The sequence below is a fragment of the Misgurnus anguillicaudatus genome, chromosome 5 (assembly GCF_027580225.2).
Source record: "Misgurnus anguillicaudatus chromosome 5, ASM2758022v2, whole genome shotgun sequence".
NCBI classification, from domain to species: Eukaryota; Metazoa; Chordata; class Actinopteri; order Cypriniformes; family Cobitidae; genus Misgurnus; species Misgurnus anguillicaudatus.
Window position 1 is genome coordinate 37,024,081 of NC_073341.2, and position 19,945 is coordinate 37,044,025.

At 37.8% G+C, this 19,945-nt stretch overlaps 1 protein-coding gene across 3 annotated transcripts in view; it reads left to right on the forward strand.

Moving 5' to 3' along the window:
• dock5 (dedicator of cytokinesis 5) overlaps positions 1 to 19,945 on the forward strand; it is a 98,954-nt gene that overhangs the window by 55,439 nt on the left and 23,570 nt on the right. For 2 of the 3 annotated variants that reach the window (XM_073868123.1, XM_073868124.1), the window contains 13 exons: positions 3,769 to 3,869; positions 3,982 to 4,040; positions 4,304 to 4,448; positions 5,952 to 6,047; positions 6,485 to 6,641; positions 11,547 to 11,587; positions 11,674 to 11,764; positions 13,895 to 14,014; positions 14,183 to 14,272; positions 16,398 to 16,502; positions 17,040 to 17,181; positions 19,012 to 19,093; positions 19,166 to 19,250. In XM_073868123.1, coding sequence (XP_073724224.1) covers positions 3,769 to 3,869; positions 3,982 to 4,040; positions 4,304 to 4,448; positions 5,952 to 6,047; positions 6,485 to 6,641; positions 11,547 to 11,587; positions 11,674 to 11,764; positions 13,895 to 14,014; positions 14,183 to 14,272; positions 16,398 to 16,502; positions 17,040 to 17,181; positions 19,012 to 19,093; positions 19,166 to 19,250 — 1,314 coding nt within the window. Of the gene's footprint in view, positions 1 to 3,768; positions 3,870 to 3,981; positions 4,041 to 4,303; positions 4,449 to 5,951; positions 6,048 to 6,484; positions 6,642 to 11,546; positions 11,588 to 11,673; positions 11,765 to 13,894; positions 14,015 to 14,182; positions 14,273 to 16,397; positions 16,503 to 17,039; positions 17,182 to 19,011; positions 19,094 to 19,165; positions 19,251 to 19,945 lie in introns of those variants that run through there. The other variant, XM_073868125.1, reaches the window with a different exon arrangement.

A 19,945-nucleotide genomic window follows, 5' to 3' on the forward strand; every position in this document is an offset into this window, starting at 1 on the left:
TGTGTTCATGTTTCATGTTTGTAACCCATGCATGGAGCATGCAGTCTAAAAAAAACATTTTAGTTCAAGGCTGTGTGCTTGTTTTAACATCATAATGCACTTGTGCAAAAAATTTAATTTCTAAGAAATGGTTTACAAAATTTCTTGTGGAGGAACTTTCAGCTTGCATGAAGCACAGACCTGAATCCCATTAAATGCCTGTGAGATGTTTTATCAGAAGAGAGAGAGAGAGAGAGGCACAGAATAGGGTTGGGCGGTATATCGAGTTTTGGTAATACAGTATATCTGTATTTTTTCTTCAACAGGATATGGGATGAGACGTATCAGTATTGTGTGGTATGACTTTTCCTTCATTGCAACAAAAGCTATGCCAGAAATGTACACTGAGGTCAGACGAAAGCTTTCCGACCAGCTCGCATGTTGTACAGCAGCACATTTTCGCACAGGAAGTAAAACCCTGTCTTTGAATTGTATTTTTCAAAAAAGGTGTTTGTGATAGTTCACATGAGGCATTACTTGCATGTTAACATGTATTGAAATTAGCAGGAAACGCAGAAATTTACTGTATACCACTAGCCGCGCCAAAGTCACAGGATATGAATTTGGGTCGCCCAGCCCTAACACAGAATTAAAACTGTAGATTTGTGACCCGTGCTGGCAAAATGAGTCGGAATGCACACCGTCTAATTTGAGCTGCATGCAAAAGAAAATATAGACGGTTTCAGCAGTAACAACATAAACAAGCGGCTGTTGTGGTCCGCACGTAACTTCCGGTAAACTCCGCTAAGAATAAAAAACAACAAAGTTCTTTAAACGTAGTTTATTTATATAACAAGCAAAAAATAACAACACATACACTGTAAAAAATGTCTGTAGAAATTACGGTATTACTGGGTATTACTGGCAACTAGCTACCAGTAACTTACTGTAGATTTTACATTTATGTTATTTACGGGCAACAATGAACATGAAACATTTTCAGTCTTTATCTTCTACAGTAAGTTACTGGCAACCAGCTGCATAATTACAGCAAATTTTTTACAGTGCAGATTACTTAGGAAACCAAACCATTTGTTATTTTCGACAAGGCATTTGTTCAAGAGATCAGTTTAGCAACTAGTCAGACTATTAAAAAAACGAAACCGGAAGTAAAGTTCGGATCCAGACGTGCATCGGGTCAGCGCACGTGCGTCCGATGAAGCCGTCTATGTCAATTTTGTTCAGAATTAAGGTTTTCATAAAAATATGTTCATTAAGCCCTCGTCTAGCGATCTCAATGCTCTAAATCAGTGGTTCTCAAACTTTTTCAGTGTGCGGCCCCCTTTGTGTAAGGTGCATTCCTTCGCGGCCCCCCCAAAGAAAATTTATGACAAAAAACAGTTCTAAAACTTGCATTTTAATTAAACAAAACCTTAAATTATACAAAGTAGTGCTGCCTTATTTTTTTTTAGGTTTAATTTCACAGAATTCATGATAAATTAATGCATTTTATAAAAATGTCACAAAACTGGGGCCCCCCTGGCACCATCTCGCGGCCCCCCTGGGGGTCCCGGACCCCAGTTTGAGAACCACTGCTCTAAATAGTCATTAAACATCTAAAATTATCTTTATTTGTCTATTTCTAAAAGGTGTACCATCCTAAATGCTTAATCTGATACAAAGATGTGTGCATCCACATGGATGTCTGACATTTTGATTTCGGCTTTAAAACATGCAGGAATTAGAAAATAAAATGCAGGACTTGCTTGATGTTGAAAGAGTTATTAAGAGAGATAAGACATGAAAATGGTCTTCCTCGCGCTGACTGACAGTTCTGAAGGATGCACAGACACGGTAGCACGTGACCCCGATATATACACAGAATAACAGTTTAAAAAATATCTGATGTGTAACATTATATTAGATCCTTGCATTACAGTAGATCTTAAAGCTGTACCTCAATGTCAATCAAACAATAAAAGATAGAAAAAAAGTTGAACATATATATTTTCTATAAATATTGTTTTAGAATTTGTGTGTGCTAAATCTATTAGTTTTAACAGGGATTTGAAGGAATGCATGCAGGAATTTTGCTTTTGTCTTTAACTCTGTCAACTTTAAACAGGTGTAGCTCTGTCATTTTTTTTTCAGATTCCATCATATTATACATCGTTTTAAAGATTTTCTAATAGAGAATGTCAAAATATAAATAAATCATTTTTGAAAATTTGCTCAATCCGACATATTTTGCCAGGACGGGTCACGTTTATGAAAAGTAGAAGAGAAGTCAATTAAAGGTGGGGTGCATGATTTTTGAAAAAACACTTTGGAAAAGTAAGTCAGGCTGAGTACCAAAACACACTTGTAGCCAATCATCAGTAAGGTTCATGTGTACTAAACAACATTGTTACCTGGGCTGCGTTTGTGTGTGTGTGTGGGGGGGGGTCTATCAAAAGAAGGTCCAGATTCTATTGGGGTAGAGGCGTGTTTGTTTAGGTGATTTCAAATGTCAACATTGGCTTTCAGAGATCATGCACCCCGCCATTAAAGGAATAGTTCAATATTAAACTATGTTATTACCTTAACTAAGAATTGTTGATACATCCCTCTATCATCTGTGTGCGTGCACGTAAGCGCTGGAGCGCGCTGCGACACTTCGATAGCATTTAGCTTAGCCCCATTCATTCAATGGTACCAATCAGAGATAAAGTTAGAAGTGACCAAACACATCAACGGTTTTCCTATTTAAGACGAATAGTTATACGAGCAAGTTTGGTGGTACAAAATAAAACGTAGCGCTTTTCTAAGCGGATTTAAAAGAGGAACTATATTTTATGGCGTAATAGCACTTTTGGGAGTACTTGGACTCGCCTAAAAAGTCCGCTCCCCTTCTTCCTCTCATAATGGGAGAGGGAGGGTGTTACTGCGCCGAGTCGAAGTACTCCCAAAAGTGCTATTACGCCATAAAATATAGTTCCTCTTTTAAATCCGCTTAGAAAAGCGCTACGTTTTACTTTTTACCATCAAACTTGCTTGTATAACTACTCGTCTTAAATAGGAAAAACGTTGATGTGTTTGGACACTTCTAACTTTATCTCTGATTTATCTAAATGAATGGGGCTAAGCTAAATGCTATCGAAGTGTCGCAGCGCGCTCCAGCGCTTACGTGCACACACTAAGATGATAGAGGGATGTATCAACTCTTCTTAGTTAAGGTAATAACATAGTTTAATATTGAAAATGAGTAGACTATTCCTTTAATGAAAAATAATAACATGATCCATTCGGTCTGATTGCTAGATCTTCATTGCTTTACAAAGATGCATTAGCTTTTTTTGCATACATTTGGTGAAATTTTTGGGAAGCAGTCTTGCATTGAATATTTCTGTTGCTTAGTTACCATTCATCCAATGCCCTTGCATCCAGACAGAGTAGTGTTTCACCCGTAAGACCCCGGTCAATTAAAAAAGCAATCACATTGCTATACATCAATAGAAGCTAATTGTCTGACTGTTGTCATCGCCATCTGTGGACTGTAGCCAATGCAGAAAGGTGATGCGAAAGGACAGATTGTATTACACATTACACATTTCTAAATCTAAATTAAATTACATTTTCATTATGCATTTCATGAAAACAAACAGAAATATCTTTTTTTTGTGCTTTTATTTGTCCAAGTGATGGGAGAAGACTTTGCCAGAGTAACCGAATGTTGTTTTTTCATTCTGGTGTTTATAATTTTAAAATCTATTTTCTGCTTGTTGTTTTCTCTCTGTCTTTTCTCGTCAGCTCTGGAACAACTACTTTCATCTAATTGTTGCTTTCCTTACCCATAAGTCATTGCAGCTGGAGTCTTTTTCTCTTGAGAAACGAAACAAGATTCTCAACAAGTAAGTGCAGGACCTCTGGGTCATTTTGCTAATATGTAAATGTTGGTTAGGGGCAATTTATGCCCTTTATGTTTTCATGTTTGACAATTTAATAGCCATACTGTATGCACAGGTACGGTGATATGCGGAAGAGCATCGGCTTCAAGCTGGCAGATATGTGGTATAATCTTGGTAAAAGACATTTCCTCTGCCTCTTATCTTTTGCAGACAGTGACCACAATTACAGTCGTGTTGGAGTGTAGAGTAATTGTACAGAATGTGCTAAGATGTGTGGTTAAAAATGGTTTTGTACAGAACATCACTCCAGTTCTGTTTTTCTTTATTGGCTAGTGCAAAAGTCACGTTAAGTGCATGGAAAATTTTTTATTCATTAGTGTTCTGAAGAAATATTTGTCGAGTTTTTCAACATAATTGGACATTCGTGTCATTTTCAGGTCCACATAAAATGAAGTTTATCCCTGCGATGGTTGGTCCCATTTTGGAGGCGACTTTAGTTCCAGAGCCCGAGTTGAGGAAGGCCACCATCCCCATCTTCTTCGACATGATGCAATGTGAACACAATTTCAGTGGCAAGCACACCTTTCAGATGGTGAGCGTTTGATTTGCACAGGAATCATAGTAAATTTGGCTTCATAATTTCTTTAAAGGCCCACTGAAGTGATAGCAGCATTATTTGATGTGATGACATCATTCTTACTGAAACAGGAAGTCAGAACAAAACTATCGAGAAGAACATCCCTATTTTTTAAATAACCAGTAACGTTATGATTATGGCACAGTCCAGCAAGTCGCATTTGACAGCCTGTGAGCGCCACAGTTTTATTAAATTAAAGTCTAGAGAAATAATATGAAACTGTTATTATAAATAAAAACCAATAATAACATTGATTTGCAATTTATGTTTGTGTGCAAAAAAAATCTTTTTTTCAATTAATCGGTTTTTGTTTGTTAAACGCGATTTTCAAAGGCCACGAATCGATTTGTCTTTTTAAAGGTGCAGTGTGTAATTTTTAGAAGGATCTTTTGACAGAAATGCAAAATAATATACAAATCTATATTATTAGGGGTGTATAAAGACCTTTCATAATGAACCGTTATGTGTTTATTACCTTAGAATGAGACGTTTTATCTACATACATCGAGGGTCCCCTTACATGGAAGTCGCCATTTTGTGCTGCCATTTTTCTACAGAAGCCCTTAAAGGACAATTTTTTTACTAAGTTGTCTCCTGACATGTTTGTCTGGTGGCGGCTACCGTAGCTTCTCTATGTGTTTCAAAAGCGAGGGGTCAGCCATGGACTAAGCTGTTGGTTGCAGTTCGCAATCTCACCAGTAGATGCCGCTAAAATGTACACACTGCACCTTTAAATGAAATAACCTGGAATGTGACTGTTCTGACTTTTTTCAGCATACATTTTTCATCTTGCATTAAAATTTTATTGTATTTAACATAATTGTATGTATTTGAAAATTAGAGATGGGTTCTGTTTTAATAAGTGTACCTAAAATAAAAGAGTTTAATATACATTTTATTAATTACCCACTTGTAAACTTATGTTCACTGTTCTTTTTTAGAAATATATTATTTGTATTAAATCTATATTCATTGAGTTGAATCGAAAACCGAGTATCCGAGAATCGTAAACCGATCCAAGAATCGAAATTGAATCGACTTGATAGCTTGTGAATCGAAATCGAATCGATCTGGAACATCTGAATCGATACCCAGCCCTAATAATAAGTTCACCCAAGGGCCATACGATTTGGGGACACTGCCTCCTAATGCCCCCTGTTGGAGACATTATTAGATTTTTTTTGCCTCAAATTTGGAAGATTAAAGACTTTGTAAACAAAGACAAAAATTTTCAATATATATTTGGTTTGAATTTGCGGCTAGTGATTGCAAAGTAACTTTAAGGTTAAGTTACTGTTAGTATCGTGCCAAATCTGAGTAAACAGCTCAGAATTTCTAGGAAAAACATCATCATCTGTTGTCGCTTGTAAACAAATCTGTTGGGAACATGTCTGTCATTTTCTCCGTCAATTGAATGTAGGCCAAAATTTGATGGAGTGTGTACGTGCCTTTCAGATGTTTGAGAATGAGCTTATCACAAAACTGGACCAGGAGGTCGAGGGAGGACGGGGAGATGAACAATACAAGCTTCTGCTGGAGAAGACGTAAGATCCATGTGATGCCTCCCTCTTTCTTTCTCACATATATAAATACGAGATTCATTTACGTTAAACCTATGCCGATTTTCAAAATGTGCATTGTTGCAAAGCAGCTTTACAGAAAATTATTACAGTAATGCATTTATGAAGGTGAATACGTTGCTATCATTGTATCTGAGTTATGAAACGAAAAAACACTAAAATGCTCAAGCTAGCTCGGTGACTATCTATGCTGTTTTAGTGCCTAGTTAGTGGTTAGTGAATAACATGTTTTTCGCTTTCTTTGTAGTGAATTTGCTCCATAATTTTCCACTAATTTTGAATCATGCATTGCTAAAGATATGACATAGGCACGTTTGAACATTTGCCCGAGTTAATTTGACTTTTATTTGTCTTTAGTGCTTCTACTCCTGTGATTTATTTGGACTCCTGTGTGTGTTCAGGTTACTGGAGCACTGTCGGAGGCATCGCTACCTCTCTCAGTCGGGTGAAGCTTTGGCTTTGTTGCTGAGCAGTCTGCTGGAAAATCTGATGGCCTATCGCACCATCACCCATGACGAGAGCCCTGAACTTCGCATGATCTGCACTGTCAACGTCCTGGTGCGATTGCTTTCTCTTACCATGCTCACCCTTCTTAAAACCCAAGAGGTGGTCTATAAATTCATTGTTTGCGCTGATAAAAGTGTCGGAGACATAACGCAAAAATTTCATAATGCAAAAATAGTTTACATTAGTGTTCATCCTTTAAACTAAAAACTAAAAATGGTGTCATCATTTACTTTCTCCCATGTTGTTATAAACCTGTATGAGTTTTTTTTTATTCTCTTGAACACAAAAGAAGATACAAAGAAGATATTTTGATAAATGATGGTAAGGACACAGTACTCATTGACTTCCATTGTATATGCTTTTCCTACTATTGAAGTCAGTGGGTACCATAAACTCTGTGGTTACTAGGGGTGGCACGGTACATGAAAAAACATCCGAACCGTTCAGCTCGCTTGTCTCGGTTTAGAGCGTGTGTGTGTCGCACGATTCGATGCATGCGCATTGTAGCGTTGTGCCCGTATGTTACCTGAATCCTTGCATACTTGCACACGTTGGCTGCGTGAACAGCTTGTCCGTTTGGAGAGGTTATACTCGACGCACAGACTGGATGCTGGCATGATGAGACGTCATGCTCGGCCAGATTCGTCTGGAACTCATGCTTCTTGGGTTGCAAAATTTGGGGTCTTGCACACTCGGCGCGGACTACCGCCCACTTCACGTAATTTTTGCCACGCGCACCCTCGCGCTCGCATGGACACATCGATTATAAACAAGGCTTAAAACTACACTGAGGGGCTGTCCACACGGAGACGCGTATCACTGTATACGTATAATTTTTAGTATCGTATTGGCGTTTCATCCACACGGATCCGGCGTTTTGGGAGACTGAATCCACAATTTTTTGAATCTGGGTCCTAAAGTGGATAAATCTGAAACCGACACCCTTGCGGTTTCGTCTGTACAGCCAATCCGTATATTTTGTGAAGCGAAAACGTCCTCACATCACGTGTCGGAAGCGTCACACGTAACAGCAACAACAATAACGGCGGACTACGTGATTGTGTTCGTGCTACAGAAGCTACTAAAGCCTACTAGCTTTATTACAGCAAAATCTATTGCTTCTATGCAATTGTGGTGACCAACAAGCGATAATGGACAACACCATACGTTGGTTACGCGCATAGTGTATATCTGTGGCAGAATTACAGCGCCCCATACTGGTCCGGCATATATACTACACCACTTTCAGTCGGTTTCAGTGGTTTCGTGTTTACGAATTTTTTTTTTAGAGCAAGGAAGAAAAATGATCGGATAGGGAATGCACCGGCTTCGTGTGGACATAGCCTGAAGCAGGCAGTTTGATAAATGCAAGTTAATTCTTCAGTGTAATTTTTGTGTGCTTCAAGTTCAATCTTTGTGTGCTTAAAAGGCACATACATTCCTGTAGAGATGGCAATACACATTCTCCTTTTTTGCCAAATAAATGAAAAGCATGTCATCAATGTCTTCTCTCTTGCTGTATCAAAATCTCACCTAGCTTTCCTCAGAGATGGTCCCAATAATGTGCTTAACATCAAGTCAAATTCAGTTTGTGCATGATTATGATATAAAAATTTTGTTAATACTGTATCCTAAATTGTGGATAATTAAGCTATATATCATATGCTGAAGTAAACGTGTTAACGATTAAGAAAAACAACAACAAGAACCGTACAGAACCGAAAAACCGTGATATGAACCAAATCGTGGGTTTTGCGAACCGTGCCACTGCTAGTGGTTACCATCACTTAACAAAATATCTTCTTTTGTGTTCAACAGGAGAAAAAAATGATGAGGATGAACTATCCTATAAATGGATGCATTTTTGTCAGCAGCCCCTTTGCACCTCAGTCTTCAATGCACAACACACATTTGTTATCTGCGGATCATGCGTGTACATCCAGATCACCCATAAATTCCCCATCCCATTGAGATATTTGCTTTTGTTCATGTAGTTTTATGCTTGGCATCATGTACTCCATTTGCAATTTTGGGCCCCTTGATAGAATCTGAGTTTGGGCCCCTACCACTCCCATTTTACTACTAATAAAAAGTATCTTTGGGTGCCCCAATAGTGCGTGAGCCCTTAGAATTGCACTACCTTTCCCCCCCTTAGTGACACTCTTGCCTGGCATTGGTATTTGTGGAAAACAAATTTCACAAGCCGCAGGTGCCCGAGTCCGTGTATTTTGGTGCATTCGGTTTACCCTCACAAACATTGCGTGTCCTGCTTCAGACAAACAGCTCTGTTTTGGTCTCATCAGACCATAAAACCTCCCATCTGGCTTCAGAGACTCAGACGTGCCTTCTGGCAAATTGTAGCCAAGCTTTCTCTGTTGCACTCTTCCATAAAGCTGGAGCGCCCTTCAAACAGTTATTGTCTTATACAGAGTCTCTCCAGTCTCCAATTGGCTACTCAGTTGTCGTGAATGTCCTGCTTCAGTTATACAGCTGTAGTATATCTTCCATATCTTCTGTTTTCATGTCATACTGTGTATGTAGATTTAATCAGACTTTAAGTCATAGACAGGTCATTTTTATTTGTATTGAATTGGGCTGTACCACTGATAAGTGAGGTGAGATACGTGGAGTGAAAGGGGAGATTTATTTTTATGTTTTTGTGGTTTTTTAGACAATATAGTGAAGAATAGGCAAGAAAGTGTTGGGTGGAGATAGCGGAGCAGGATCGGCAAAGGACCTCAGAGATGAAAATCCAACCTTGGTCGCCGTAAACACAGTGGTGCTTTATGTCAGCGCACTAACTACGGAGCTACATATTTTTGTTGATCACAGATCACAGAGATCTGTTTTTATTTTATTGTTGATTCACTAGGTGGATTTTTATTTTAATTAAATCACCATCTGTGAACTAAAAACACCTTAATTGGAGTAAAAATGACATCTCAAAAGGGTTAAAACAGCCAAGAGAGATTTACATTGCGACCTGTCACTGATGCGAAAGCGTGGGTCAAGTGATTATTAAAATTTTTATTTAGTCTGTTTAACATCACTTTTTATCCAATTATAAGTGTTGACACTGCAAATATGCAAATGAAACTGTTCATCTAGGGGTTAAGAATGCACAGTGTGAAATGTCAGATTATGAAAACCCAGGGTTATCTCTTAACCCTTGGGGAACTCTTTCTCGCCAACATTTTTAAAAAGTTGCCAGTAGCAGCATTTTTATGATTTTTACAAAGCTTCAATGCCTTTCAGAACATTTTATTCTATAAATATATAAACATACAATATATCAAATAAAATAACAGACCCTCTGCTTTAAAAAAAAACCAAAACTTTTCATCCTATCTTCGTTTGTTTTCTTTTCATTACCTGTCATATATGGGTAGGCTTCTTCAAAAACAATAATAGCATTTTTGTAAAGGACTTTTGCTAGAGATCAGATTCAGAATGATGATCAAATCATACACAGTTTTTACTGCTTTTGGATCAGTGGATGCTTCACATCCCACACGAAGCCGGTGCATCCCTTATCCGATAATTTTTTTTCCTTGCTCTAAAAAAATCATCCGTAAACACGAAACCATTGAAACCGACTGAAAGTGGTGTAGTATATATGCCGGACCAGTATGGGACGCTGTAATTCTGCCACAGATATACACTATACACGGAGAAGAAGACTTTGAGCATGCGCATAACCAACGTATGGTGTTCCATTATCGCTTGTTGTTCACCACAATTGCATAGAAGCAATAGATTTTGCTGTAATAAAGCTAGTAGGCTTTAGTAGCTTCTGTAGCACGAACACAATCATGTAGTCCCCCGTTATTGTTGTTGCTGTTACGTGTGACGCTTCCGACACGTGACGTGATGACGTTTTCGCTTCACAAAATATACGGATTGGCTGTACAGACGAAACCGCAAGGGTGTCGGTTTCAGATTTATCCACTTTAGGACCCGGTTTCAAAAAATAGCGGATTCAGTCTCCCAAAACGCCGGATCCGTGTGGATGAAACGCCAATACGATAACAAATTTATACATATACGGTGATACGCGTCTCCGTGTGGACAGCCCCTTAGTGTTTTATAAGTTAGGTAAGAGCACCACTTAGTGGATAATAGTGGAAATATGGATTGCCATAAAAACGTAAAAACCTCAGTTTTAGCAAATTGAATGATTTTTGGTGACAAATCTTATATTTACATATATTTTAAGAAAATGCTTTGAAAATTTTCAAAAACTTAACGACATACCGTGTGCAAATTTACTACCCTTTCGTGGATGAAAACATCCACTAAATTTAACGGCTATAAAAATGTATCAGATGAATATTTTTTCCTATTTTTTTATAAATCTGTTAATCAACCTCAGTACTGATCAAAATTACCAAGTCTTCACAAAAATGTCATGATTTTAACTCTTTAATTTCCAAGGTTATAAGAGGTGTCATTGATTTGGGGAAAACACACACAAAATGACAGATTTTCAATATAAAAAGTGATTGTAAACTGGATTTTTGTTTACCTTGGACATGTCAAAGATTGGCAAAAACATTGGCTTTGAAGCATTTTTAGTTTTTGTGTAGCATCAGTTTTTATTTTTTTTACTCCCTCATTTATTGTTAGTGGCTGTTTTTGCCCCATTGACTTCCATTATAACCACATTTTTTGATTGCAGAGCTATGACACCTTTTTATCATGCATTTTTTGAATGTTGGTGTTTTTTCCTTTTGCTAAAAGGTTAAATTTGTCTTTATTACAGTTTGTTGCACCCTTTATTAGGCCTATGGAAAAACAGAGCTTAATTTCTGGCATGTACATTGAGTTTTAAATGAGACCCCTGGGGTTTACTATTTCAAGTGTGAAAAACCTTACAGAGTATTTGCTTAAGGACTTACGTAAAAATAAATTCACACTCTTATCCTTATCTCACACTCTTATCTCTCACTTCCACAGAACTTTTACAAAGAGAAAAAAAGAGAGGACATTTATATCCGGTAAGCGTGTCGGATAATGAAATATATTGGCTGGTTTGTGGCTCATGCATGAATAATCATCTTTATATTTTGGTGTCTGTTTGTAGCTATTTGTACAAGCTGCGTGACCTTCATCTAGACTGTGAGAACTACACCGAGGCGGCGTACACGCTCCTGCTGCACGCTGAGCTTCTGGAGGTCTGCATCTGCAATGCAATATTATCTTCATGAAACACATTTAAATAAGCCAGTGTCATTTCAGCCAGATATTTGTGCCTATTGATAGATTCGATTTGCATGACATCTATGTTATTGCTTTTCTGGTTTCATTAATTTTTTTCGCTCTGTCATCTGCTTTAAAAAACAAAACGAATCAAATGTCTGTAGTTTTTTACCAAATCTTACTATTAAACAAACAAAACCTGTCACTCCCCCAGATATTAATATTCTACTAAAGTGGGAGTGTTTTCAGTGCTCGGCATTGGCTGTAGTATATGCTTACACAACCAGCTATGTTTGTCACTCTGATTTAGATCAAGTATATAATGCCGTTAATGTAGTCGTCACTCCACTTTTTGAGTGCTTTACAGCATTCTGCTCATAAATGCAATACCATCACATTTGTTGACAATAAAGCTGGGAGTGTAGTCTGTTTTTTACGTACGTGTACATATATGCAGGGTTTCAAAACTAAAGGAAGTGGGCGTATAGTACACGTGCACTCTTCTGATGACAAAAAAATGCGTCATGTGGACTGTACGCGGACCCTCAGGTACACGCAAAATATGGACTATACTTCGACCTTTAGTGGTCGACTGATATGGGTTTTTATTGTCGGATGCTGATGTTTAGAAAGCAATGTGGCCGATATAACACATGTTATGTTATTACAGGAAATAAGAGACAAACAGAAAATTGGTATAACCAAATAAACATTTATTGTGCAAGATATTTATACATATAAATTATCATAAAATTATTATATATATCACAGCATGCATTTTGGTGCTAAAAACCGAAAATTATTGTGGATTATGTGTAAATGTTATACTCCAGATGAAATGCAAAATTTGAAAGAAGTAGATCATCTACTCAGACATCTTCATTTAGTGACATCATGTCATTGTGACTTTCCATTTGTAAGAAGTCACGATCGAATATTTACAGGAAGCGTTAACAGGACATGTTTACATAATATGGCTTATGGTTGTGCAGTGGTTCTCCAACTTTTTTTCTGCAGTGCGAAGAAGGCCATTTAAACAGTCCCTCCAGAAAAACGCGATTATGCGATCGCATGATTCAATGCATAATCAGCCAAAGTCCGCTTATTTATGCGGGGGCCACATTTTTCAAATATACCGCACTTTCGCCGCATAAATTGCAGATTTCCACGTGCAAAATATGCTGGGCTTGCATGATTTCATAAACCCTGCATTTTAATTGCAAAAAGTCACATTTCATCTTAGTAGAAAAATGTTGCATTTACTTCACACAAACACAGCCATGTCCTCTGTTGCCATGGGAATGCGACTTTTGCAAGTTCCCGCAACGTTTGCAAGTTCCCGCTCCCGCAACTTTTGCAAGTTCCCGCTCCCGCAACTTTTGCAAGTTCCCGCTCCCGCAACTTTTGCAAGTTCCCGCTCCCGCAACTTTTGCAAGTTCCCGCTCCCGCAACTTTTGCAAGTTCCCGCTCCCGCAACTTTTGCAAGCTCCCGCTCCCGCAACTTTTGCAAGCTCCCGCTCCCGCAACTTTTGCAAGCTCCCGCTCCCGCAACTTTTGCAAGCTCCCGCTCCCGCAACTTTTGCAAGCTCCCGCTCCCGCAACTTTTGCAAGCTCCCGCTCCCGCAACTTTTGCAAGCTCCCGCTCCCGCAACTTTTGCAAGCTCCCGCTCCCGCAACTTTTGCAAGCTCCCGCTCCCGCAACTTGTGCAAGCTCCCGCAACTTTTGCAAGCTCCCGCTCCCGCAACTTTTGCAAGCTCCCGCTCCCGCAACTTTTGCAAGCTCCCGCAACTTTTGCAAGCTCCCGCTCCCGCAACTTTTGCAAGCTCCCGCTCCCGCAACTTTTGCAAGCTCCCGCAACTGTTGCAAGCTCCCGCAATTTCATCGCATAAATCTCTCGCATATTCCATCGCATTTTTTAAGAAAACGTGCCGCAAGATCAAGGATTTTTGTCCGCAACAATCACAAAAAAAACATGCATTTTTCTGGAAGGACTGATTTAAGAGTAATACGGTCCCGAGCGGTGACCTTGTGTAAGTAGCTCAAATATCTCAAGATGCAGGAACATTAAGTGAGATTAACATGACTGATTTTTCTATCTCTCTAGTGGTCAGACAAGCCTTGTGCGCCCCACCTGATCCCACGGGACGGCACTCAGGGCTGGACACAACAAGAGCTGAAGGAAAGACTGTTTCAGGAGATCATGTGTTATTTGGACAAGGGCAAAATATGTAAGCTGTTCTGCTGTTACAGGTGTAACACAACATTGTTGTCTATTAATAACGTAACTTTCTGCCCTTTGGGCTGCGAACAAGTTACAATATGCACAGCTGATATACTGTAGCAGATGTGTCGTCTTATATTATTGTCTGTTTGTTTTGTCTCCCGCCCTCAGATATGGGAGAAGGCCATTGAGATGGCCAAACAGCTTGTTAAACTTCACGAGAACCAAATGTTCGATTTCCTAGAGCTCAGCCAGCTGCTGGTAAGACAGACGTGATCAAATTTCTCAGTGTGATCTGAAGGTAACACGTTGACAAGCAGAAAAGAAAACCTTGAGCTTCAGCCAAAATAAAAGACAAACCCCGGGCTCGTCTCGATGCACACGATGAATATTTATTTATGTAGTGGATTGGTAATCTATAGCCATGTCTACTGGGTAGCATTCGTCACTCCGCTCAGGAAATAAAATGCAGAGGGAAGAAGAGGAAGGAAACATTTACAACATTTAAGATAACAACTGCTGAAGCTGTGACACGATCTTCTCTCGGTTTAGTTCACTGAAGTTCTCACTTGGCATCTAACTTCAATTAAAATTCAGAACTTCACTGTTACTCTTCTTCCAATTATTCTGTGTCCTGCAGCGAATTAAACGTGCCGTTTATTAACTGCGTCCTCCTTATCATTAACTGATTTTAAAGGACACAAAAATAAGTACCAATTTTGCCAATGACACTTGATCCTGATATTGTTTTCACATTTGTGCTTTAAAAAATAAATTCATACATATTAGGGCTGTTGAATATAATCGTTTTTATGATGCATCACAATGCTGATGTGAACTACTGTGAATTACTGCGTTGATGCATAAAACAATTAATCATTTAAAAAAAAACTGTGCGCACACACGTCTCTCTCTCTTGCGTTTTTTAAATATTTTTGGTGCATTTTATATTTTTTAACTTGGACTGCAATTGAAAGATATTTGAGATGTAAAGTGCACACTCGAAATGTTAAAGATGCCACATTGCATCTCCAAGTGAAAAGCGCTTTATCAAAAAACAGAAAGAACTGGAGCATAGTTTTAATGCTTTGACAAGAAAGATGAGAAAGAGCCGCAACAGTAAAAGTGTAAAGTAGACAGACTTACCTGTGCAGTAATGTTAAAAATTAAGAATGCAATGCAATTGCATTGCGATGCATTGAGATATTAAATTGAATAGTTTACACAATAATTGTAATCGAATCGTGATATCAGTGATGATTTACACCCCTAATACACTTGCTGAAGTTATCTATGCGACTCCATACGAAAGCTATAATTTTTGTCTGTTTCTCAAACAAACTTATCATAAATGTGTTCCTGTTGCTGAAACATTGTGAGCACTGTCTTGGGTATCACTGATAAAATGGTGGAATACTTTACAATATGGTTTTATTTGTTAATGTAATACTTAACTAATCAACTTGAAAAATAAAAACGTATTCAAAAAAAAAAAAATTCAATTGGTAACACCAAAAAGTTTAAGTGAAAATTTAAGTTGAAAATATTTACATTTTAGGCGTTACTAATTGAAGTAATTTTTAAAAAGTTTTTCATCTTAAATTTAACTCAAAGTAAGAAAATGTTAGTTTATTAAACTGTATTTTTTATTACCAATTATTTTACATTACCAATTAAAGTAATTTTTAAAGTTGATCCAACTTTTACTTTTACAGTGTAGTAAATGCATTAGCTAACACAAACTAAAAATGAACTATTTATTTTTTTAGCATTTATTAATGTTAGTAAATGCCAATACAATCGTTAATGTTCAATAGTCCATTGTGCATTATTAACTCATGTTAACAGTTACAACTTTTATTTTTATGAATGTATTGCTGAAATTAAAACAAACTAAGATTAATAAATTAAGTTAAAGTATTGATTGTTGTTACTAACAAATACAACTTTATTGTAAAATGTTAGTTTAGATAAAAGCATCTCCCAAATGCATAAAAGTAAATATGAAGATATAAATATGAAGACCCTTAGAAGACATTAAGGGGCGGTTTTTCAGACAGGGCTTATCCTAGTCCCAGATTAAAATGCATGTTTGAAAACATCTTAATTTAAAAACATCTTGCATATATCCGTGTCATTGTTTTGTCTTAAAATGCACACCACTATTTTTTTTGTTAGGTATGTTTGCAAAAACTACTTAAACGACCTAATAACTAAGGCCTGAATTAATGTAAACCCTGTACAGGAAACTGCCCCTAAAAATGTTTATATTTTTGGAGCATCTGTTCTGATTCACAGTTTAAATATTCTGCTAGTGCATTTTCTGAAGTGTTACTTTAGTCCGTTGACCGTTAAATGTAAATGTGATGTTTGATTTTGTTCACAGAAACAGCAGGCGCAGTATTACGAGAATATCATGCACGCTATGAGACCTCAGCCGGAGTATTTCGCTGTTGGATATTATGGCCAGGGTTTCCCATCTTTTCTTAGGGTGAGTAAATTGGGCCACTGTAGCCCAATTTTGCCACTCTTAATGGCTTTAATGGCACCAGAATAAAAGATGCGAGCTTCAAATGGCAAGTTTGGGAATTATCCGGTGCAATAAAGTCTAATTTTCAGTTGTTTATGTGGTGCAAAATCGCAAACTGTAGATTAAACAGACATAAACATGCAGGCGGGGCCGGCGTGCTGTCTGGCATTTGAGCATCAAACAACGCCAGAGGAAAACGGATATTTTCATTATTGCTTCCCCCATAGAGCTCTCAGAGTAATTGAGTTTTAACAAGAAAATAATACTTCTGATTTCATAGCCAGGGGTTTGGATATTCGGAGACAACACTTTTAGATTTTTGAAGAGCCCCTTAGAAATCTAATGAAATTAAACCCTCTCTAAAGTTAGTATTGCTTCTGTTTGTCAAGATAACAAGCTATACAAATTACTTGAATAAGGAAATAACGTTTTCATTATAAGATCAATCACCTGTTGACTGTAAAAAATAATTTGTTTAACTTACTTTGTGCAAAACAGAACAAAATGTTCATTTACCGTGGTAAAGAGTACGAGTGGCTGGAGGACTTTAGTTTGAAGCTGATGTCTCAGTTTCCCAACGCGATGAAGATGACCAGCACGTCGGCCCCTGGTGACAACATCTGTAACTCAACTGGTCAGCGTATCCTTTTCTCTTTAAACCATCCATATAACAGAATCTTAATACTATATACTTTTTATTACTTAATTACTTAATTTTTGGTTACATACATATATATATATATATATATAAATAAATATATAACTATATATAAATATATATATACACACACACACACACACACACACACACACACACACACACACACACTCACCTAAAGGATTATTAGGAACACCATACTAATACTGTGTTTGACCCCCTTTCGCCTTCAGAACTGCCTTAATTCTATGTGGCATTGATTCAACAAGGTGCTGATGAAAGCATTCTTTAGATATGTTGGCCCATATTGATAGGATAGCATCTTGCAGTTGATGGAGATTTGTGGGATGCACATCCAGGACACGAAGCTCCCGTTCCACCACATCCCAAAGATGCTCTTTTGGGTTGAGATCTGGTGACTGTGGGGGCCATTTTAGTACAGTTAACTCATTGTCATGTTTGAGAAACCAATTTGAAATTATTTGAGCTTTGTGACATGGTGCATTATCCTGCTGGAAGTCGTCATCAGAGGATGGGTACATGGTTGTCATAAAGGGATGGACATGGTCAGAAACAATGCTCAGGTAGGTCGTGGCATTTAAATGATGCCCAATTGGCACTAAGGGGCCTAAAGTGTGCCAAGAAAACATCCTCCACACTATTACACCACCACCAGCACCCTGCACAGTGGTAACAAGGCATGATGTATCCATGTTCTCATTATGTTTAAGCCAAATTCTGACTCTATCATCTGAATGTCTCAACAGAAATCGAGACTCATCAGACCAGGCAACACTTTTCCAGTCTTCAACTGTCCAATTTTGGAGAGCTCGTGCAAATTGTAGCCTCTCTTTCCTATTTGTAGTGGAGATGAGTGGTACCTGGTGGGGTCTTCTGCTGTTGTATCCCATCCGCCTCAAGGTTGTGTGTGTTGTGGCTTCACAAATGCTTTGCTGCATACCTCAGTTGTAACGAGTGGTTATTTCAGTCAAAGTTGCTCTTCTATCAGCTTAAATCAGTCGGCCCATTCTCCTCTGACCTCTAGCATCAACAAGGCATTTTCGCCCACAGGACTGACGCATACTGGATTTTTTCCCTTTTCACACCATTCTTTCTAGAAATGGTTGTGCGTGAAACTCCCAGTAACTGAGCAGATTGTGAAATACTCAGACCGCCCCGTCTGGCACCAACAACCGTGGTACGCTCAAAATTGCTTAAATCACCTTTCTTTCCCATTCTGACATTCAGTTTGGAGTTCAGGAGATTGTCTTGACCAGGACCACACCCTTAAATACATTGAAGCAACTGCCATGTGATTGGTTGATTAGATAATTGCATTAATGAGAAATTGAACAGGTGTTCTTAATAATCCTTTAGGTGTGTGTGTGTGTGTGTGTGTGTGTGTGTATATATATGTTAGGACATTCATGCAACTCATACAAATTAATTTCATTGCATTAGAAAAGTAAATATCAATGCGAGTTGCATTATTGCAAGTGATTGTGTTAAAGAAATACAGCAACTGTAAACCCTGTACATCAAGTTTGATTCAACAATAGTGATTGTGTTCACAATTAAGACAAAACCTTAAGACACATTGTGATTTTCAGACATGTTTATACTGTAGTTGATGCATAACACATGTGGTTCCTCTGCAAGACATCTGTGTAAACTTCATACATCCACTAAAAATAACCTTGATTTTGTTTTTTAGATGTTTTGTTAATATTAAAAAGTGACGACTTTGTTATTTTTGTGGTGCTCGCTGTAAATGAAGACAAAATTAAGCTTTCCTTAATAGGTCCTCTGCAGATATTCAGTGTTTCACAGTAAAGCCTGTTCTCAACTTACCTGCATCGTTCAAAGACAAGGGCCTTCCTGAACAGATGATCAAGTACGCATCAACTCACCTGTCATGATTCAAATGTCTCGCATTGATCTGACTCACACCCTGTCTTTACTGTAGTTACTACCGGACGAACGAGGTGGAAAAGTTCCAGTATTCCAGACCCTTCAGGAAAGGAGAGAAAGATCCAGAGAATGAGTTTGCGGTGAGTTCAGATTCATCCGGCATTTGTATAAACGGGGACGTCATGCATTATACAATGTGCACTTTATAATATAATCATAGTTATTAACCTTTAGTTGTTAAATGAGTACATACGTCATATACTTATGAACTATACAGACAAAAAAGGTGAGAAGAGTTATATTCAGGCTGTGAAATACAGGGGGTCCGTAGGGGGAGACCCATAAAAGACTAAAAGGGGTCTCAAATTTTGTCAAAAAAAATTTTTTTTTAATTGTCATTTAGGAGAACATATAATAGGTATGTTTAATCAAATAAGTATACTAAATATATTTTCCTTAATTGTGCAAAATTGTATAAAATGTTACAAATCTTTTGGTGTGTACCCAGCATTAGTTACAGAGTTTCTGTGAACTTAAATATCTTTAAATGTGTGATTGTTTCTTTGCATGAAGCTATCAAGTGTAGTTAAGAAAACTTTGCATATAGTGCATAAAAAAGTTTATGGTGCTTCTATAATACTTCGTCCTTTAAATGGCTTTTTCAGTTAAATTCAGAATTGGATCGGTCCTCAACTTTTCTCTTTGTAACATCTTTTTCACGTTTGATGGTAAACATAATGTATCATTAACGAAAAAAAAAAAAAACATTTCAAAGCAAAAAAAATCTGTGTTCCCCATAAATTACATTTAGAAATTTGGGTCTTTTATAAAGTGA